The sequence below is a fragment of the Anomalospiza imberbis genome, chromosome 18, assembly GCF_031753505.1.
Source record: "Anomalospiza imberbis isolate Cuckoo-Finch-1a 21T00152 chromosome 18, ASM3175350v1, whole genome shotgun sequence".
In the NCBI taxonomy this organism is placed as follows: Eukaryota; Metazoa; Chordata; class Aves; order Passeriformes; family Viduidae; genus Anomalospiza; species Anomalospiza imberbis.
The window spans coordinates 11749351-11767057 of record NC_089698.1 but is presented as its reverse complement, the minus strand read 5'-3'; the positions used below and the strand labels follow the sequence as shown (position 1 = coordinate 11767057).

At 43.7% G+C, this 17707-nt stretch overlaps 1 protein-coding gene across 3 annotated transcripts; it reads right to left on the bottom strand.

Moving 5' to 3' along the window:
* Positions 1-1761: 1761 nt before the first annotated feature.
* Positions 1762-17504, bottom strand: KLHL22 (kelch like family member 22). Of its 3 annotated transcripts, none has more exons than XM_068209108.1 (7): positions 17367-17504; positions 8888-9157; positions 7855-8020; positions 5994-6712; positions 4687-4879; positions 3775-4008; positions 1762-2734 (listed from the first exon to the last, which is right to left on the bottom strand). In XM_068209108.1, the coding sequence occupies exons 2-7, from the start codon at positions 9112-9114 to the stop codon at positions 2357-2359; spliced, it is 1917 nt and encodes a 638-aa protein (XP_068065209.1). In that variant the 5' UTR covers positions 9115-9157; positions 17367-17504; the 3' UTR covers positions 1762-2356. The 3 variants fall into 3 exon arrangements, with proteins under 3 accessions (XP_068065209.1, XP_068065210.1, XP_068065211.1); XM_068209109.1 differs by having other exon boundaries at positions 8888-9140; positions 17367-17480; XM_068209110.1 differs by lacking the exon at positions 17367-17504 and having other exon boundaries at positions 7855-8096; positions 8888-9114.
* Between the last annotated feature and the right edge of the window lie 203 nt (positions 17505-17707).

Genomic DNA, 17707 nt, shown 5'->3' with positions numbered 1-17707 from the left:
TGCAATATTTAGTGAATAATGCAATCACAAAATAGCATATGCTGATAAATGGAATAATGGATGAGCTCTCTAGAATCAGTGTTCACACAAAGAAGGAGTGACAGGGTAGCAGCTGGAACACCCCCCCCTCCTCAAAAGTTTTCTCAGGATGTTTCTTTGGCTCATTAATTACTCATGAATGTCTTCTATTCTCCTATGTAATCTAAGAATTAGTCTCTCAGGTTGGTTATTTGTAACAGTGAGTAATACCCTCTAGTGGTACACATAGGAAAAGGAGCTAGACAAAGAATGATTAATTGTTTTTTCATTGTTAAAGAGGCTAAATAAGGTTTCATCTAAATAACAAAATAACCCTATATCTTTGTATAATACTGGGCATCACTGGTCTGTCTAGAGGTGCTGGTTAAAATGGAAAATGCACTGCATTGAGTTCGATGTCAGTTAGAAACAATCACTTTGTTTGCAGAGGAGACAAATTGCCACCTGCAGTCTGGAAGTAGTGATTCTAGTGACACTCGGGTCAGAGAGGTATGTCCTTACATCTGAAGGCTACCTTTAATTCCTACACATTACAAGTAACTCTGTAGGCAAAAGAGGAATATTTATCAGTCTCTAATATTGCAGTGTAATAAAGTCTGCATTTCCAGACTTGTGTGCAGTCCGGAATTCACTATCAAAAAAGTATTTTCTGAAAAACTTCATAATCAGGGTTTCCTGCAGTTACCAGGTCTTTTGTTTTATTTGCCCATTGGCAAAGGTTCAGAGATGGAGGTGAAAATTGACAGTGCTGAAGAATGGAGTCCAACAAATGCCCCTCTTCACAAGAAAATGCTATTGAACTTATTTAAACAAATAAGTTTAATGCAAATAATGCAAATACTCTTGAATCTTTTTCTAGAAGCCCAGTCTATTTAAGCAGAGTAATTTAGGTCTGTTTTGAAATCATCTTTGCTTCCATAAACAGAATACCCCCAAGCAGGGGGAATATCCAGGAACTTACTGCATTTCTCTGAAGCAGCACATCCATGTGCGGTATTTGTCACAATGTGATGGCACTTGCCTAGTCCCATGTCATTCTGATTGTCACTGGTTTTGCCTTTCTGCAACCCCAGTATTGCTATAAGATTTAAAAGCTTTTAGGAGTTTTTCAGGATTTTTTTCAGGACTGATTACTCCACCCCTCCAAGAGGAAGGATGTCAGAGTGTTCAGTATCACACTGGTTCACAATTTATATCAGCTTCTAACCCAATGTTAAGCAAGATGGGAGTCAGAAACCAATTATTTTAAGGCCCCATGAAGGAAGGATTTACTGTGCCATATCTTTCTCAACTGTAGTTCCTGGCATTAGTTCAGCTACTGCAGAGTCTTGGACCAGTGTAATCTTCCATACTTCTTGTTATCTCATTATTTTTTTCTTTTGCTGTGGCAAACCAATCTCTATTTTCTTTATTCTCTTCTAAAGCATATAATAAAATAATGAAAAAAATCGGAGTAACTTTGCCAATCCTGCTGTAGATATAATGAAACATTCAGCTGCCACATCACTGTTAATAAAACAGAGACAGCAGTTAAAAAAGTTCTGACAAGAATTTATTAATTTATGGTTGAGAACAAATGTGTCTGATGAGATTGCCATATTCTGTACAGAGATATTTTTCTAGAAATCTTCTTTCCACTGTGTTGACAGAACTTGCAGTATAGAAGTTCAGGAGTGGGTGTCAGTTCACAGACTCTCAGCCAGTTACAAGGATGGCTGCATGCCCAGATGAGATGAAGGTTCAGACTTTCCTGCTACTGTTCCTGTTTCTGTATGTTCGCTCTTGCTGAAAAACTAATCAAGCTGTCTGACACCTGGCACAGGAGGGCAGCACTAGGTGTTACCTTCCTGTATTAAGCTGGCTAGGAAGTTTTATTACCCAAAGAAAATGAAAAAAAATCTCAAGAAGCTATTTTGAGCTAAAAGCTGGAAGGAAAGAAGCTAGTCAAGCTGAGCCTTCTGTGTTTTTTTTTCTGTCCATGCTGAAGGCTGAGAAAAGTCTCCTTCAAAGTACAAGAACCTCTATACAACTGGGGGGAAATGGCAGTTGTGTGGTTACTTTAAAAACACTGCTTTCTGGCAGGTGGGCAGGTACTGACTGTAAGTGCATTTTGTGCAGGACACTTGCAGATGGGTAGATACTGACTGTGAATGGCATTTTGTGCGGAACACTTATTTTTAAAACCTTTAAATACTTTTATGATATAAGAAAGACATATAAAATCTCTCAAGTACTTTCCCCAAGCCTTAATTTCCTCATCCACTGGCAAAACAAAAAACAAACAAAAAAAACAAACAAAAAAAAAATTTAAAGTTTTCTAATCTTCACTTGAATTGTCAAATTCCTCCCAGTCTGATACGCTCATAACTTCTGATGGAAAGTCAAGATGATGCTTCATTCGGTCTGCATGCCATTCTGAGAGCCACTTCTCTGTTTCCATTAAAATAGCCCTGGGCAACGTGAGGACACAGGCAGCCATCCCAGAAATATCATCCTCCAGCTGGGGTCCTTCCTCCCAACAGTCTCTCTCTGCATCATAAATGTGGACATAGTCCATGCGGATTCCCCTGTTGTGGGATCTGCCTCCCAAGACATAAATCCTGTTGTCTAAGACCGCGATGCCTGGCTCTCCGTGCCCTGCGGGAAGTGGACATACATTTGTCCACTGATCAGTGCTTGGCTTATAGCAGGCAACCTGTAAAACAAAAAAGAGAAGAGAGAAGGCAAAGCTGGACTTGTATCCTCGTGACAGAGCTTGGCCATAAGGTAAACTAATTTTAGGGAGGAATATCATCAGTCTTTTGACAGTGTGTTGATAATGGAGGCACGTATGACTATCTAATACAAGTACAGTGCTCAGCAGAAAATTGTGCAGTTACCACATAGCTTTGAAATCACATGTTCTGACCCTTCTGCTGGAGTAACAGCTGTATGTCATTCCAAAAATGTATACAAAACTGAAAGAGATGAGGACATGTGCTAATATAAGCCCAGACATAATTCACCTGATTGCATTAGAGAAGAAATGCTGGAACACACAAATATGACAAATCTGCTAAGCTGCGTCTGTGCCATATGTTGAAGAGCTTCAGATTTCATTGGGTACCTCCTTGGCTAACTGCTTTCGTTTGTAGGCACCTTCTTATCATTCAGACACACTCTTCAGCCAGATTTAATTCTGCCATCTCCACTGGCTCTATAAGAGCAGTTACTTTTTGTATCTTCTTTTCAAGTCTCTAGCAGTTCTAGAAGCTGGAATAAGGTTCAAGAGAATTCTCTCCAGATGTCCTTTATCATCAGATACTGTACATTTTAATTGCATTATACAACTGCCATCCAACATATCCTTAATAGCTCTGCCCTGCAATTATACATTGGTAATTCAAAAGTTCTCCACTTAAAAAAAATGCATGTAAAGACAGTAAAGGAAATTTAACTGATGTTCTGCTTACTGGGCATGTGCATGCCAATGAAGTTATCCATCAGAGATGTTTTAAAATTGATAAGAATTCCAAGTGCTAGAGCTTTAATGCTTTGTGGGTGAGACAAAGTGTTCCAGACAGACAACAGTAAATAAATCATTGCCAGTTCTGCAGGTGAGTGGGGGAGAGCTCATCCAGCAGCCATTGCAGAGCAGACCGTTTTATCTGCATACTTAGTAGGAAAAAGACATTACATCTAAGTGCCAGCATCCATGGGAAGCCAAGAAAAGACCCAGGTGTGACACGATCTCACCTGGTGAACATCCCTCCTGTAGCCAGAGTCATTGTTGCTTCCCCCGATGACGTAGAGCTTTCCCAGCAGCGCAGCCATCCCGTGCCACGCCCGTCTCACTGGGCCGTCTGCCAGGACATCCCAGCGGTCGGTCCTTGGGTCATAGCACTGCAGCTCCTTCAGATAGTCCTCTCCTCTCCTCCCACAGGTGATGTACATCTTCCCATCCAGCGCTGCTCCCGCGTGGGCGTACACCTGCACCACCACACCAATGGCAAAGCAAGAGGTTGAGCTCTGGATTTGTGTATTTCTCCCAGTTTTGAAGCAGGGAATGGACATGAAAGGAGTGACATTGTTCATGAGTTATGCAGAGATCAAAAGCAGAAAGGATTTTCTTACGGACAGTTCTTTCTAATATATTGTAATTGCAAATTTCTGAATGAAACACACTAGAATTTCTAAAACTTCCAGAACTGCAGCATTCTCTGTCTTTATTCTTCCTTGATTAGATCATTCATACTATAACTTTACTCCCTAATCTACTTGGAAGCCTTTTTATAGGTGATTTTTCTTATACAAGCAGTGTTTTCAGGAATGCAAATTATTCTACTTAGTAGCACTCAATTCAGGCTTTTTGTATTTTTAGCACTGACACACATTTATTATTTGTTTTATTAAAAGTTTTAAGGATTAACACAATAAAGGTGCAGGCAAAATCAACAAGAAACAGGAAAAATAAGCATTTAACTGGAAAATGTAATTTACATATGCTATCATTTAATTTTCTTGTCATCCACTTATTGCATATACAGCATTTACCGCTTCCCATCTGAATATCAGCAAATTAAAAGTTACACCTGAGAAAAACATCTAGCAGGATTAAATCAGGAACTGGGGAACTGTGGTAGAGTGTGTGGCTAATGCACTCCTTACCTCCTTCTTCAGAGGTGTCACATATTCCCAAGTGTCGGTTTTAGGGTCATACCTCTCCACTTCCCTCAGGTCTTCATGGTAATCTCGGCCTGCGACGGCATAAATATAGTTGTCCACGACACAAACACTGAGGTCAGCGTGCTCTTGCTGCAGGGACTGGATCTGGAACCATCTGTTATGTCGTGGGTCATACCTTATAAAAGAATGGCATCAAAGAAAGTTATTCCTGCAGCCGCAGAATCACTGCTGGAATACCAGACAGCTCCACGGATGTGGGTTACTGCACTGTCTTCAGCTGAAATTGAGCTCATCTCTATGTGATGTGAAATTTGGCCTTCTCAGCATTTTATTATTAGCAAAGTTGTTTTATTCTATTTATAGAAGATGTACTTTAGCTGACATACTCATGCTATCAAAGCCTAGGTTTTCCATTATCTTGTACACTGCTGTTGGGTTACATATCACAATCTCTGTTTGCACAAAGCCATTCTACAAGGTGACACAGTCTAAAAATAGCACAAAGACTGAATCTGGATCTTCAAGAATACAAGAAGGACATAAATATGTGGTGGGTTCTTTGATTCTTTACCCCAAATATCTGCTGCTCAAAGTGAATCTCATGATTCACTTTCACGTCAAACTATCTCTCTCATCTGGAAATTTTACTTTCAGAGAAAACTGGTTGAGAATTGAAACTATGCATGCCATAAAATAACAGCAACTCAGCTAAGACTTGTAAAAATGAGCACAATTTAAGACAGAAGGGTATATATCTGTTTTTGCAATGTAATGGGCATGAAGGTCTAAACCAGATCCTTCCTCCTGCTCTTCCCTGTCACACAGTAATATAAAACGACTTTGGAATGCTGCTATTGTGCACACAGATTTTTGAAAATCTCTTGGTAATAGCATTTTATTTAAAATCCTTTTGTATTAGGACAAAAAACTCACATAGAAGACTTCCAGAAAATGCCAGTTAGAGAACATCTAGACAGCCTAGAGTTCAGGCTCATTACTGCTTCCCACACCTTTAATACTTCCCTCCTCCAACAAGACAGAAAGAAGCACGAGTAATACTCTTGAATGAGTAGCTGTTTCTACACTGTCAGGCTCAGCTTTGTCTCATAAGCTCTGCTAGGAGCTTCCTGTTACTATGAAGCTAATTTCTTGTGTTTTCTTTCAGTGAGGCTCCTGCTCAGTTCCTAATCTTTTGGCTGGCAAGTGTACTGACTGTCTACTGGCTTACAGACTCAGAAATGGGCTACAGGGTGGCAATAAAATTAATAGCAGGATTATCCTTATCTTACCTCCAACACCTTGACTCTGCTCGAAAACCACTTACATTGTTGTCTCCACCAATTAAATACACAAAATTATTGAGAACAGCAATCCCTTGGTTGGACATTCTGGGAGCTAGTGCAGCTGTAAAGTGCCTCCACTCCCCCAACAAGGGGTTCAGATACTTGGCTTGATCACTGAGGACAATGGATGGAGTAGAATGCATCCCTCCAAATCCCACTACACACTGAAATTCTGATCTCAGCTGTGTCTGGGAGCTCTGAAGCATTGGCTGAAGAAATTCATTCTTGTGGTACATTAATGCATCTGCAACTGTATCTTTTAAAGGACATGGACTTAATTTGTCATGAAGCCTTTGCAGGATCTGGGGTTCCATCAGAGGAAAACGAACTGTCTCAAGTAGCTTAAGGGGCTCCATCAGGGAGACCTGATCTGCCTCCAGTTCCTCTGGAGAATAATGATAAAAAAGTGCTCCATCATAAACTTCAAACTCATAGTTAACCTCCAAACGGTTGCTGCTGAGAAGGGAGTAGACCTTCTGCAGGGGCAGCTGTCGGTACACTTGTGTCCTTGAGAAAGCTGTGAAGTTCTTCAAAATGTAGGAGTCCAGCTGCTCACTCAAATGCTTTAAGTCGTAGTGGTCAGCTAGTCTGTACACGTCAAGGATGTTCTCTTCGTCTACCCAGGACATGAGGAAATCACAACAGAACTTAATGACTTCTGGAATCTGCAAGAGAGAGAGGTTTTCCATTTCAGACACCACCTGCCCCACACTTGAGACACAGGGGACTGAAGCCTGGGATGACTGTAAGGAAATTGTCCACGAAATGGCTGCTCTCCTCACAGTCTGACCACCATGGTCACTTGTGCCCCATTCACCTTTCCCCAGAGAAAGAGAACTCAGCATGGCTATGTGGCTGAATATAATACAGCTCTTCTAGACATTCTCTACTGCAAGACTAAGTTTGGCTTCAGGTGCGGCAGCAATGTGCCTTCCAAGACATGTGGGACACTGGGCAGTGCCTGCTCTGCAGCCTGCCTGGGAGCAGCCAGGAAAACAGACACTGAGGACATGGTGATTACAGTCACTCTGTGCTTGTTTTCTTCAGAGCACTAGAGACATACTATATCAAATATTGTATCTGTAACAAGTATATCACTCAAGAGCAGAGGAAGCCACTGGAAAGGAAAATGAATATTTAATATTATCTTCTGAACACAATTTGAAGTTGTATCTGGCAGGAGGAACAAAGAACTAACTGCTGTGCGGGAGCCCCTCTGCTAACAAAGAGTGTAAAAACCAACCAAAGCAAGCACTCACAAAATTTAAGATTTAGTACCAAAGCCTTGTGCAGCAGTTAGCTGCAGGGGAAATTAGAGAAAAAAAAGTCTTGTCTTGTCTTAAAAGCACATGAACCCTGCACTCAGTGCAAACCATAGTGGCAGGATTTCCTGTAGTGATGGGGTCAGGAGAGGTCACGTGCCTGTGGACTCACCTTGAGCAGCACAACAATTTCTGAGCAGCAAACCCTATTCTTTACCATAGGCCAGGGATATTCTGTTTCAGGGAAGCGTTCACAAGCAGATCAGTGAAAGTGAATGCTATATAAAATACTCCTCTAGGTGAAATGGGTAATGTTTTAACTAATGAAACCATTGGCACAGATGAGATGTGCAAAGACCCATTCATTGTTCCTACCCTTCCACACTTAATTCCATTGGATACAGCATTCTAGAAATTCTTCTTATCATCCCCATGCTCCTGCTCACCTCTTAACCCTCCCTCTAACCAGATATCCATGTTTTCTGTTTCTTTCATTGTTGATTTTGTTTCTTGTTTCTTTTTTGTCACATCTTCCAGTACCTCACCTGAAGCTGACAGGCTGCAGCTAAGGTTTCCTGTACACTGTTCACACTGAGTTCCAGCTCAGAAGTGTAAATGAAGTTCAAGATTTTACACATTGCATTGTAGGAGATGCCATGAATATGAACTTCTTCTTGTTCCATCTCTCTCAATCCTCCTGCAAACATTCCTCTGCAAAACAGACAATAGCACATGCTATAGCAGATTTGCATTGAAGCTATTTCCAGTTTGCTCATCTTATGCTGTCCTGGGAACATAAAAAATATTTGGAAATACAAAAACCTAGCTAGACACTTTTATGTGATTACCTCTTCTCTAAGGTAAGAGTACAGGCCTTTAGCACCTAAGGAAGTAACACTTCATTGCGCAGGAAAACAGTAGGGGCAACCTAGAAGGTACAGTTCACAGGTGAAGGACTTAAATACAGACCCAGTATATATGGGTAGTCAATGGTCACAGGCAGATACTCTGGGTGTGGGGGAAAAGGACAGAGCAACTTGGGACAGTGAGGATTTTTTTCCAAGGTAGAGCAGTTCTTCCTTCAGTTAGAAGTTTGTCTGGATTGACTTGGGTGTTTGCTCTCTGAAAGCAAGGAACTGCTAATCAAATTGACTGGGGACTGCCTGGTTTAATGGCCAGCAAGTCACCCTACAGGCACAACACGGTAACCCACCTCCAGTGAGTTTTTGTGTATTATGAAATGATCACCACCACGGGCAAAGTCTTACAATGCTAAGGATATGTTAAAAGCCACTTAGAGTGCACTTAAGCAGAAGACACCAGCTCTCAGATGGTCTCTCCTCTTTATAAACCTCCAAGTACCACAGTGAATTTAGTGGAGGTAAGTTCAGTGTGTAGGAACAAGAGCTTTATTTCTGCAGAGAAATAACAGAGAGGTGACTAAAGCCACAGTTAGTATTTTGAAACAGCCTCAGCTCCATCTGATGGGTCTGATTTTAGATTCAGCAGTATGCCCAGACAGAAGATCAGGATGTCACAGTTCTAACAGGCAGCCACGTGCTTGTTGCTGCAGCGTACCTGAAGTAGTCACAGGAGGCGGCCAGAAGGATGCGATGAGCCTCGATGGGTTTGTCTTCCACCACCAGAACCACATCAAAGAGGATGCTGCTGTCCCGGAGAGACACCAGCCCGCTGAGCAGGGCCTGCGAGTGCTCTGCGCTGCGGTAAGTGTTGCTGCTGCGCTGCTGCACGGAGGGCTCCAGTGCAGCTTTGTGTGCCTGAGTCAGCTCCTGATCCTCCGCCATCCCAGGCAGAAGTGCTCAGCTACCAGCTGCAGCAGAATGAAATCTGTGAGACAACAGAATCAGCAAAGGTTTGTGCCTTTTGCTTTACAAATGTTTCTCTGACCCTTGCCTGTCACAGAAAATAAAGCAACTCTTCAGTCAATGGAGAGACAGTTCTGTCCTGAACAAATTATTCCAAATTATACTGAAAACACATAGAGGGACATCAGCACACCGAAGTGGCAGAATAAGGTTTTCCAAAAACAGGTATTCTGACTCCTGGGTTTTCAGACCAATATCAGGGTATGTGTCACATGAGTATTTTTTTTCTTAGCAAGAGTTTCACTTCCCAATCCATTACCAAAACCCCTTGTTTCTTTTGTATTTCTGTATCATCTGCAACAAAAAATGGACCAAATTTTTGCCAAATTGCCAAGTTGCCTGGTATTCTCAGGTAACCTTTCTGCATATAAACTGCACCTTCCATCCTTCTCTTAATATTTTACCACAGAATCTCCTCTCCTCTCTCCTCTCTCTCGCTGTGTTTGCTTTTTGCATTTTCTGTAGCTAAGCACATTCCCAACCTTAATTGTGCAAAATACCGTACAAAACTGCAAGCTTCAATGTGAGTTTCTTTATTTTGGCAATTTCAAGCTAGCATGCACAACTATCCACTTCCCTGTGACTCCCTGCAGAGAGCAGGTATTTCCTCCAGAATGGGCACTGTCCAAGGCTATCCTGTACCTTTTTACTAGGGTTGCCACTAACACACTGGGAAGGTCCCCTGTGGCACATTGGGAAACACATGTAAAAAGCTATCTGCAAGTGATTGTGTTTCATGTCTATGGTTAAGCAATCAAAATCTCGTGAGTCCTCTTCTACCATCCTGTAATTTACCCTGTCCATTGTCTTTGAGGAATGCCAGAAGTCGTAGCAGTCAGAGCTTATAGACTCTATCCAGTTGTTAGCACGCATTAAAAAAACACCCCCCATTAGTAAAAGGAAGTAAGTGAGCTGATATGGCTGCTAACACATTCAGAAGAACCTCTCTTCAGCAGCCTGGGAAATAGATTAGTGCCACAAGGGCTTAGCAGCAGTCAGGGAAGCAAAAGAGAACAAACCCAGCAAATCCAAACAAACAGTGAAGAAACGGAACCATTGTTTTATTGTGCCAGCCACAGACAGTGAGGGCAGCACTGGAGATCTCAAAACACTGCAGGTATTCTGGGTATGGGCAGCGAGGAAGAAGCTACCCAGATGACACCAAGAAATAGGAAAACGTTTATTATTGTTCTGCCTGAGGAAGTTACCCTACACTGCCCAAAACAAAAGGAAGGTGGTGTTGCATGGTGAATGGGATGGAAAAAACCCTGAGAAAGCGTATTAATCTGCTCATTGCCACCAAAACCAAGGCAGCAGCTCAGCAGAGGAGCTCTGACAAGACTGCCTTCTGGGGAGCACTCAGGTCGATTAGAGAGGGAAAACTATCCATCATCAGCTGAAGAGATGAGTAATGGGTTATTTTTCATGACAGGTTGATGCTTTTCCTAGAAATCAAATGAAAGCAGACAAAACATTAGTGTATCATTGCATTTGCTCCTGGGGAATACTAAGAGTGATGGGTTGAGGCAAGGGAAATAATGTAGTAAGAAAGGCAAGTGAAACAGTGAGTGTTACATGATGTTGATCAGAAATTTCCCATTTCTCTAAAAGGAAATAAATGCAGCAAAACCAAAGTAAGGCGAGAGATGGTCCAAATGAGGGACTGATTAAGATTAACTCTGTTAATGTGGTTTAATGTGGTTAAAGCTCCAAAACAGGTTACATCTTTTCCACTTCTTAGAGAGCTGTATCAAAAGAAGTCCCTATGGAAGTAAAATCACTGCATCAAAAAGCAGAGTAAAACCAACAAATTAACTATTTTCTGAATCCAAGGACATTTCAGGATTAGGGGAAACATCATGACCTTTGATACAGCGTTATAGTGTATCATATACTGCAGTCATTGGTGGGAGAGAGGCCAAGGCAAGGTGAGAGATAAAACTACACAGGCCACTGAAGCCCTGTAATAGGTGTTAGCAAACAAATGTACTGTAGGAGAAGCAGGTTACAGAGAGAGATACATGCAGGGTAGAGAGGGAAACCCAAATGGAAGCCTTTATTTATTTAATTTTATTTAATATGACTGTAGATAGTTACTGTTCAGAATATATTCTCTATCTGAATAATCTTAAAAAGTAACAGAAAGTGGATGAGGCTTTCAGCAAGTAAAGCCCCAGAAGAGATCTGATCTTACAAATGTGGTAACTGGAACCAGGAAGATTAAATGGTATTATGAAAGAGAGAAAATAGAAATACATTAAAATGATAAATTATTTAGTGATTCTATAGCCAGTATGAGCATTAGTATCTGAATAGCTCTCAGTGACAAGTGGGGGCTGTCTTGGAGATCTGCAGGGAGTTTATCTCACACTTAGTTTGAGTAGATACAGACTTCAATTATGCCACAACCATTATGAAGAGCTGAACAAAGCAGCTCTGCTGTGACCACCCAGTGTGGTCAAGAAGAGATGCTGGGAGTGCAGCTGAACCATCCTCCACAGCTGATTTTTGGCTGGTTAACAGCTGAACCTACAGATTTTTTGCTACGCTCCATTTTCTGAATTCTGGCTGTCCTGACCTCCTGTTTCCAATTCCTGCCCCTGGGCTGTACCACAGCTGTCACTGGTGAGCTGGACTGTCCCTCAGGGTGGTCACTCATGCTTGTACATCATCCTAATGAACTGCTCCCAGCCTATAAAATTAAAGGTGAACATTTGTAGTATTAATCTATAAAGTCTGACTGACAGATGTTGTTAAGTTTTCCTTGAGCCAAAAGCCTCTTAACTCTTGCCTAGGTAGTTTCAGGAGCTGTTAGAAAAGAGGTGCAGAACCAAGAAGGGTGGACCAAGAGGTCCACGGGGTGGCTGTGGGGGATGTGGCCAGCAGGATTCCCTCAGCTGAGTGTGCTCAGCTCTGGAACAGCTGCGCCAGGAGCAGCTGGGGTCGGGTGGGCAGGAAGGTACAAGAGCAGCTGCTGTGGCAGGGTTAGTGGGGTGGTGTTGTGGGCTTCTTTGAAAGAGAAGTGGGATGGACTTGGCATTTGAGTTTTCTGGATTAAATGCAGTGTGTTCGCTGAGCTGATTGACAATTTTGTGTATTTCTTTGGGTATTGTTCTAAATGCTGATTACAAAATTGCTGAGGAGGGATACTGCTGTTCGCACAGCACCCTGCTTCTCAAACTGTGTGGTCTGACCAGTGTGCTTTGGCCTTTGTTGCTGTCTAAAAATCTATTTTGCCTAATGTTTATTTTAAAAAACCCAAAACCAACCCAAAGCTGCCTAAATGTAATGTAAGCAGGACAGTTCTGGATAGAGAGACAGAACAGGTTTGTTCCTCTATCCTGAGCTTCTCTACTGTCAGCTTGTAGGATGTACCCGAGGCCTCTCTGCTCTCTTATTTCTGTTATTGTGAAAACAGCTCTGTGACTGTAGCAAGCTCTTAGAAATTTGAGTAATATGTTTTCTTTCCCTTCTCTTCTTGAGAAAGTTTCTCAGTACTGGTCAGTTGTTAGCAGTGGGCTTCAGCAGCTGAGTACTGGTGGAACTAACCCTGCAGGTGGAAAAGAGGAGGAATTCTTTGAGTTCACTGTGCTTCTTTAAAAGTAGCAAAGATAAGAAGTATTGTCTCATGCGCTGTGGGATGTTGTCTGCAGAAACAGGGAAGTCCTTGTTCTGACCACTTTGAAATTGCAGAGAAAATCAGCCTAGACATTTTCTTTGCTGGCTGCATGATATATTTGAGCCTGCAGTTATGTTGGTTTTAAGGTATTACAACTGAGTTTTCAGTACATAAAGAAGAAAGTATATGGGATCAGTAATTGTATGTGCATGTCTGCAGGCAAGTGTAGAAAGATGTTGACTGTTTTGTCACTTTGAATCAAGGAGTTAAAAAAATTACAACAGGCAAAAAAAAATCCCTCCATAAATGGAAAAACCCTCAGGGTTTTCCCACAAGACCGCTCTTTTTCAGTAGATTGAAATCTTCTACATTCTGTGTCTGGATTCCATCTGAGAACCAAGAGAAGGCAGCCATGCCTTGCAATGGAGGGAGCACAAAAGAACCTGAGCACTTCCTTGTCTTTCCTGTGTTAGATACAGAGTTCAGTGTCTCACCAGTGGTTCCTGGTAATAAGCTATGGACGCAGTGAAAGCTACAATGTCTCAGTGACTTGAAGATAACTCTGTGGTTGTCTTGTATTCAAATTCTACAACATGCTTCTGCAGATTACTGGCATGAAGAAAAGTAGAGGTGTTCTGATTATTCAACTGAAATAACTCAATAACTACCCATGAAAAGAGTCATGGTAATTTTTTAAAACAAAATCCCCTCTCTGACCAACAGCTTGTTTTCATAATAAAGGTATGTGGCTTATGACTGAGGAAGTTGGCACTGGGACAGGAGGAATTTAGGGAATGCACTGTAGTTTGATCAAGGGAAAAATGATGAGAAACTGGTATGCGGGTTGCTCTTGTACTCACTGAAAATCCTTATCCTTTTAAGAACACAAGGTCTAGGAATGGATTAACTCAACTACAAGCAAATGGGAAGGGAAAAGTTAAAGCTATGGCAAAATAGATAAGGTAGAGAAGAATGCAATGTCTGTCCTAATGATATTTTCCAACACAGATCAATTGTCACACATGGTGCTCCGATGCTGCCATTACAGCTAACTGAAGCTCTCTTTTCTGGTGAGGGATGCTGTGCTTTAACATGCTATAGATCATTTACAGTGCTGAAGTCTGTTTTTGGTGTTGTGTGGTATGATACACACATAGCCAAGTATTCACCCCTTGTATGACCAGCACTCAGGTCAGAGAGATGCTCCTAATGTCAGGTGCATGTGTGGGTTTGGGGGTGTCTTTTTGTAAAGTTGTGCTGATAGCCTTGATTCTCCACTGTAGAGAAATGGCTGGATGCAGGAAGGATTAACCAAGTTAGTTTCTATGGAAACTCAGACATTTTTGTATTCAAGAGCTCGTGGCTGTCAGTTACATCACTACAAAGAGGTGTTTTATGCAGATAGTGATATTTTCTTGTGCATCAGCTGTGCCCAAAATAAACTCGAGCGTGCTGGTGTCGGGTATCCAAATCTGTTTAGCTTACTGCCATATGGACATGTGACCCCACAAGCTTGAGCTTGGTGGGGGTCCCTTGCTTTCCTAGAAGTGTGGAATAATTCAGACTGGAAAGAAACTTGGGAGGTATCTAGTCCAATCTGCTCCAAGCAGGGAAACCTTCAAAATTGGGTCAGGATGGGGAGAGCCTTGTCTAGTCAACATCCTTGTCAGTAGTCAGAAAACTGATTGTTTAACCACCAGATTTGTTTTCTTCTTTAGCTGTGTGAATTTTTTCCCTGCAATTGGTGACACTTGCCTCTCATCCCTGGTATGGTGTACCACAAAGGAGAGTTTGGCTCTACATTGTCCTGTGCCCATTAGGTAGCATAAAAAATGTCAACTGGCTCTGCCATTATTCTTTTTGCCCTGTACTGAGCAAAATCCAGTATTCTTGCCTGGCAGGTGCTTGTATCTTCTTTTTAGTGCTCCTGCCCTGGATGGTTCCTCCACTGAATTCTCAGCTTTTTCTTTCAGTAGAGAGCTCAAAACTGGGCACAGTATTCCAATTTTTTGGGATTATAAGTGCTTAACAGAGTGGGAAAATAATAATTCACATGACCTACTGGCTGTACTCTTGCTAACACAGCCCAGTATGAAGCTGGACCCCACTGGAGAAATCACATTCAACTAGCTGCTTGTCAGGACCCCCAGGGTCTCTCCTTCCAAAGCTGCCTTGCAGCCAGGCTTGTCTCCTACCTGCTGTGATACCTGGAGTTACTCTCACCAGCATGACTTTGCTTTTGCTGTTAAAAATGATGGAGTTCCTCTTGGTCCCCTCTTGCAGGCCATGCTCATCAGAGCTTTTCCCTGACACAGAACAAACGATGGGGTGTGCTGGTTGGGATGCAAACACATGAGGCCCTTAAAAATCTTAATGCATTGGAGGAATTTGAAACTCTGCGCCCTAAGGCTGACACACCTTCATCTCTCCCTAGGGAGTAACAAGGATTAGGATTTAAAGCTGGCTTCAGCTGCAAGCCTGACAGGACAGGCTACAGGAGCAGAATGCTAGTTGTGCTGAGCCTGGGGGCTGCAGATCTGCAGGCAGAACCTGGCTATGGACCAGGACTTTATGGGGCAGAGGACACGCAGCAGCTAAGTCAGAAAGGGGAGGCAGCTGGGTGCCTGCCAAAACACTTGGGAAAACAAATGTGATGCCACAAACAATGTAAAATGAAAAGCAAAACTATTGTTCGTTGTAACTGGAGTGCAAATAGCAGAATAATTCACCAACTAGGCGATAATTTGTAATGGGCACTTGCTACATAGAAGCCAATTGAGTTCATGTTGTGTGTAGATAAGACTTAAGGCAGTTTCATGCTTTTTCAAGGAAAAGGGAAGGCAGAAGCTTTTGTCAGTGATTCTTTCAGAATCCCTCTATGCATTCACAACTGTGCAAAAATAAATATTCTAAAATACTCCATTTTAGGAACCTTCTACAAATACAAGAAAAAACCCAAAACAACTCCTTTTGACCGAGGTCCCCACAAAAAGAAAGAATGGAGGATATAATATAATATAATATAATATAATATAATATAATATAATATAATATAATATAATATAATATAATATCTCAACATTATTTTTCAGCACTCAGAAGATGACATGCTTTTGCCTGGTCTGCACACACAGTCCTCCCTTACATCACTAATGGAAATAAGCACAAACACACTCTGAATTGACTTTCTGAGCCATTTTCAGTTTCTAGCATTAGTAGTATACTTGAAGAGTGGGAGGAAACCAAAAGGTGTGGCTCGGGAAACTGCTTTTGCAAATGATGCTGTCTCACAAATGCTGGCATTCATTCCTTTCAGCAAACACCTGGGGGGTTTTGCCTTTCTCCCCGCCCTCCAAACCCATCAAAAGTTATTTCTAAGACATATCCAGAATAAAACACCTCATTTAAAATGCATATGACAACACCACCATGAAGTATATCTATTTTTAAATAAATGGATAGTTAAAAATATTTTTTCCTCCTGTGAACAGTAGTGCAACCTAAAGAATATGAGCTGTCTAATTTGAGTGTTTTATCTTATCTGTAGCAGATTTGCAACTTACCCACATTAATAGAACTCTAATGTTTTCTGTTGTGTAATTTCTGTGTAATTTATAAATTAGCCAATCTGCTCAAAGAATTTTGACAAACTCGGGTAGCTGCCAGGACTTGAACCTGATTTATTGAATTACTTAAATCACATCATGACTTTTTTAAGTATTCTAAAAAACAAGGAGGAAAAAAAAATAGGAAGTAATTATTTCTATGCCAAACACAACACTTAAATGACCTGGAAGAGAGCAAGGGCCTCTTCCAGCACTTTCCAGCTCCAGTTTCTCATGAACATGATTCTTTTCATATTGTTCACCACATTAATTTTGTTCTGGCAGGCGCCTGTGGGGTTCTGACCCCTGGCTTAGACATTTCTCAGCGGTGACAGAGAAGGAGCAGTTTTGTCCGCAGGGGAAGGTGACCTGGAACCGCACACCGCTCACTGAGGCAGCCTGGCTCTACACCAGCCCAGAGGAAGAGGTCAAAGGCGGGCCGAGCACAGGTACGGTTTTGCGTTCTGCTGCCGGGCTGACACCGCTACGGGGGCACTCGCTCGGCGCAGCCCTGCCCAGCGACGCGGGGCCGGCCTCCACCTGCCGGGGCCGCAGCGCCTTCTGCCGGGGCTGCCGGGGCCGCCCGGCCCGGGGGGACGCGCCGCTGGCAGCCGCTGGCCCGGCGGCAGCCGCTGGCCCGGCGGCAGCCGCTGGCCCGGCGGCAGCCGCTGGCCCGGCGGCAGCCGCTGGCCCGGCGGCAGCCGCTGGCCCGGCGGCAGCCGCTGGCCCGGCGGCAGCCGCTGGCCCGGCGGCGCTCCGGCCGAGGCGGCTCCCTCCCGTGCGCCCGTGCCCGCGGCAGCCCTGCGGCCAGCGGGGCGGAGGACGCGGCCGCGCCCGGGCTCGGGCCGGGACAGGCTCCCACCCGGCCCCCCCCGGGGAACGGCAGCGCCGGTGCCGGCAGGGGAGCGCCGGGGCCCGCACTCCCTCGCCCCCGCCGCAGCACCTACCGAGAGCGGCGGCGGCGCCTCCGCCTTCATGTGCGACCCGGAACCCACCGGGCGAGGGAGGGGCGGCGGCGGCCGGAACCGGGGCGGGCGGCGTGGGCGGCCCCAGCACTGCCCGGGCAGGTGTCGCGGCTGTGCCCGGTGAGCGCCGGGCCGGTCACCGCCGCGGGGAGCCCGGGGCTGCCGTGGCCGCGACCCTCGGGGCCCGTGCGGGGCGCGCCCGGGCCGCCACCGGCGAGTAGTGCTCCTGGGCCGGACTACATTTCCCAGCGAGCCTCACACGGAGCAGGCGGATCCCGCGAGAGCTGGCGGGGCTCGCTCCGGGACTCCATTTCCCGCGATCC

Bases quoted from the DNA above. Each gene is read 5' to 3' on its own strand.
- KLHL22 (XM_068209108.1), bottom strand. From the start codon at position 9,114: ATGGCGGAGGATCAGGAGCTGACTCAGGCACACAAAGCTGCACTGGAG. The intron at 4,009-4,686 runs GTAAGGAGTGCA...GTGGTGGTGCAG, and splicing joins TGACACCTCTGAAGAAGGAG to GTGTACGCCCACGCGGGAGC. The intron at 2,735-3,774 runs GTGAGATCGTGT...TTTGTTTTACAG, and splicing joins ACAGGAGGGATGTTCACCAG to GTTGCCTGCTATAAGCCAAG.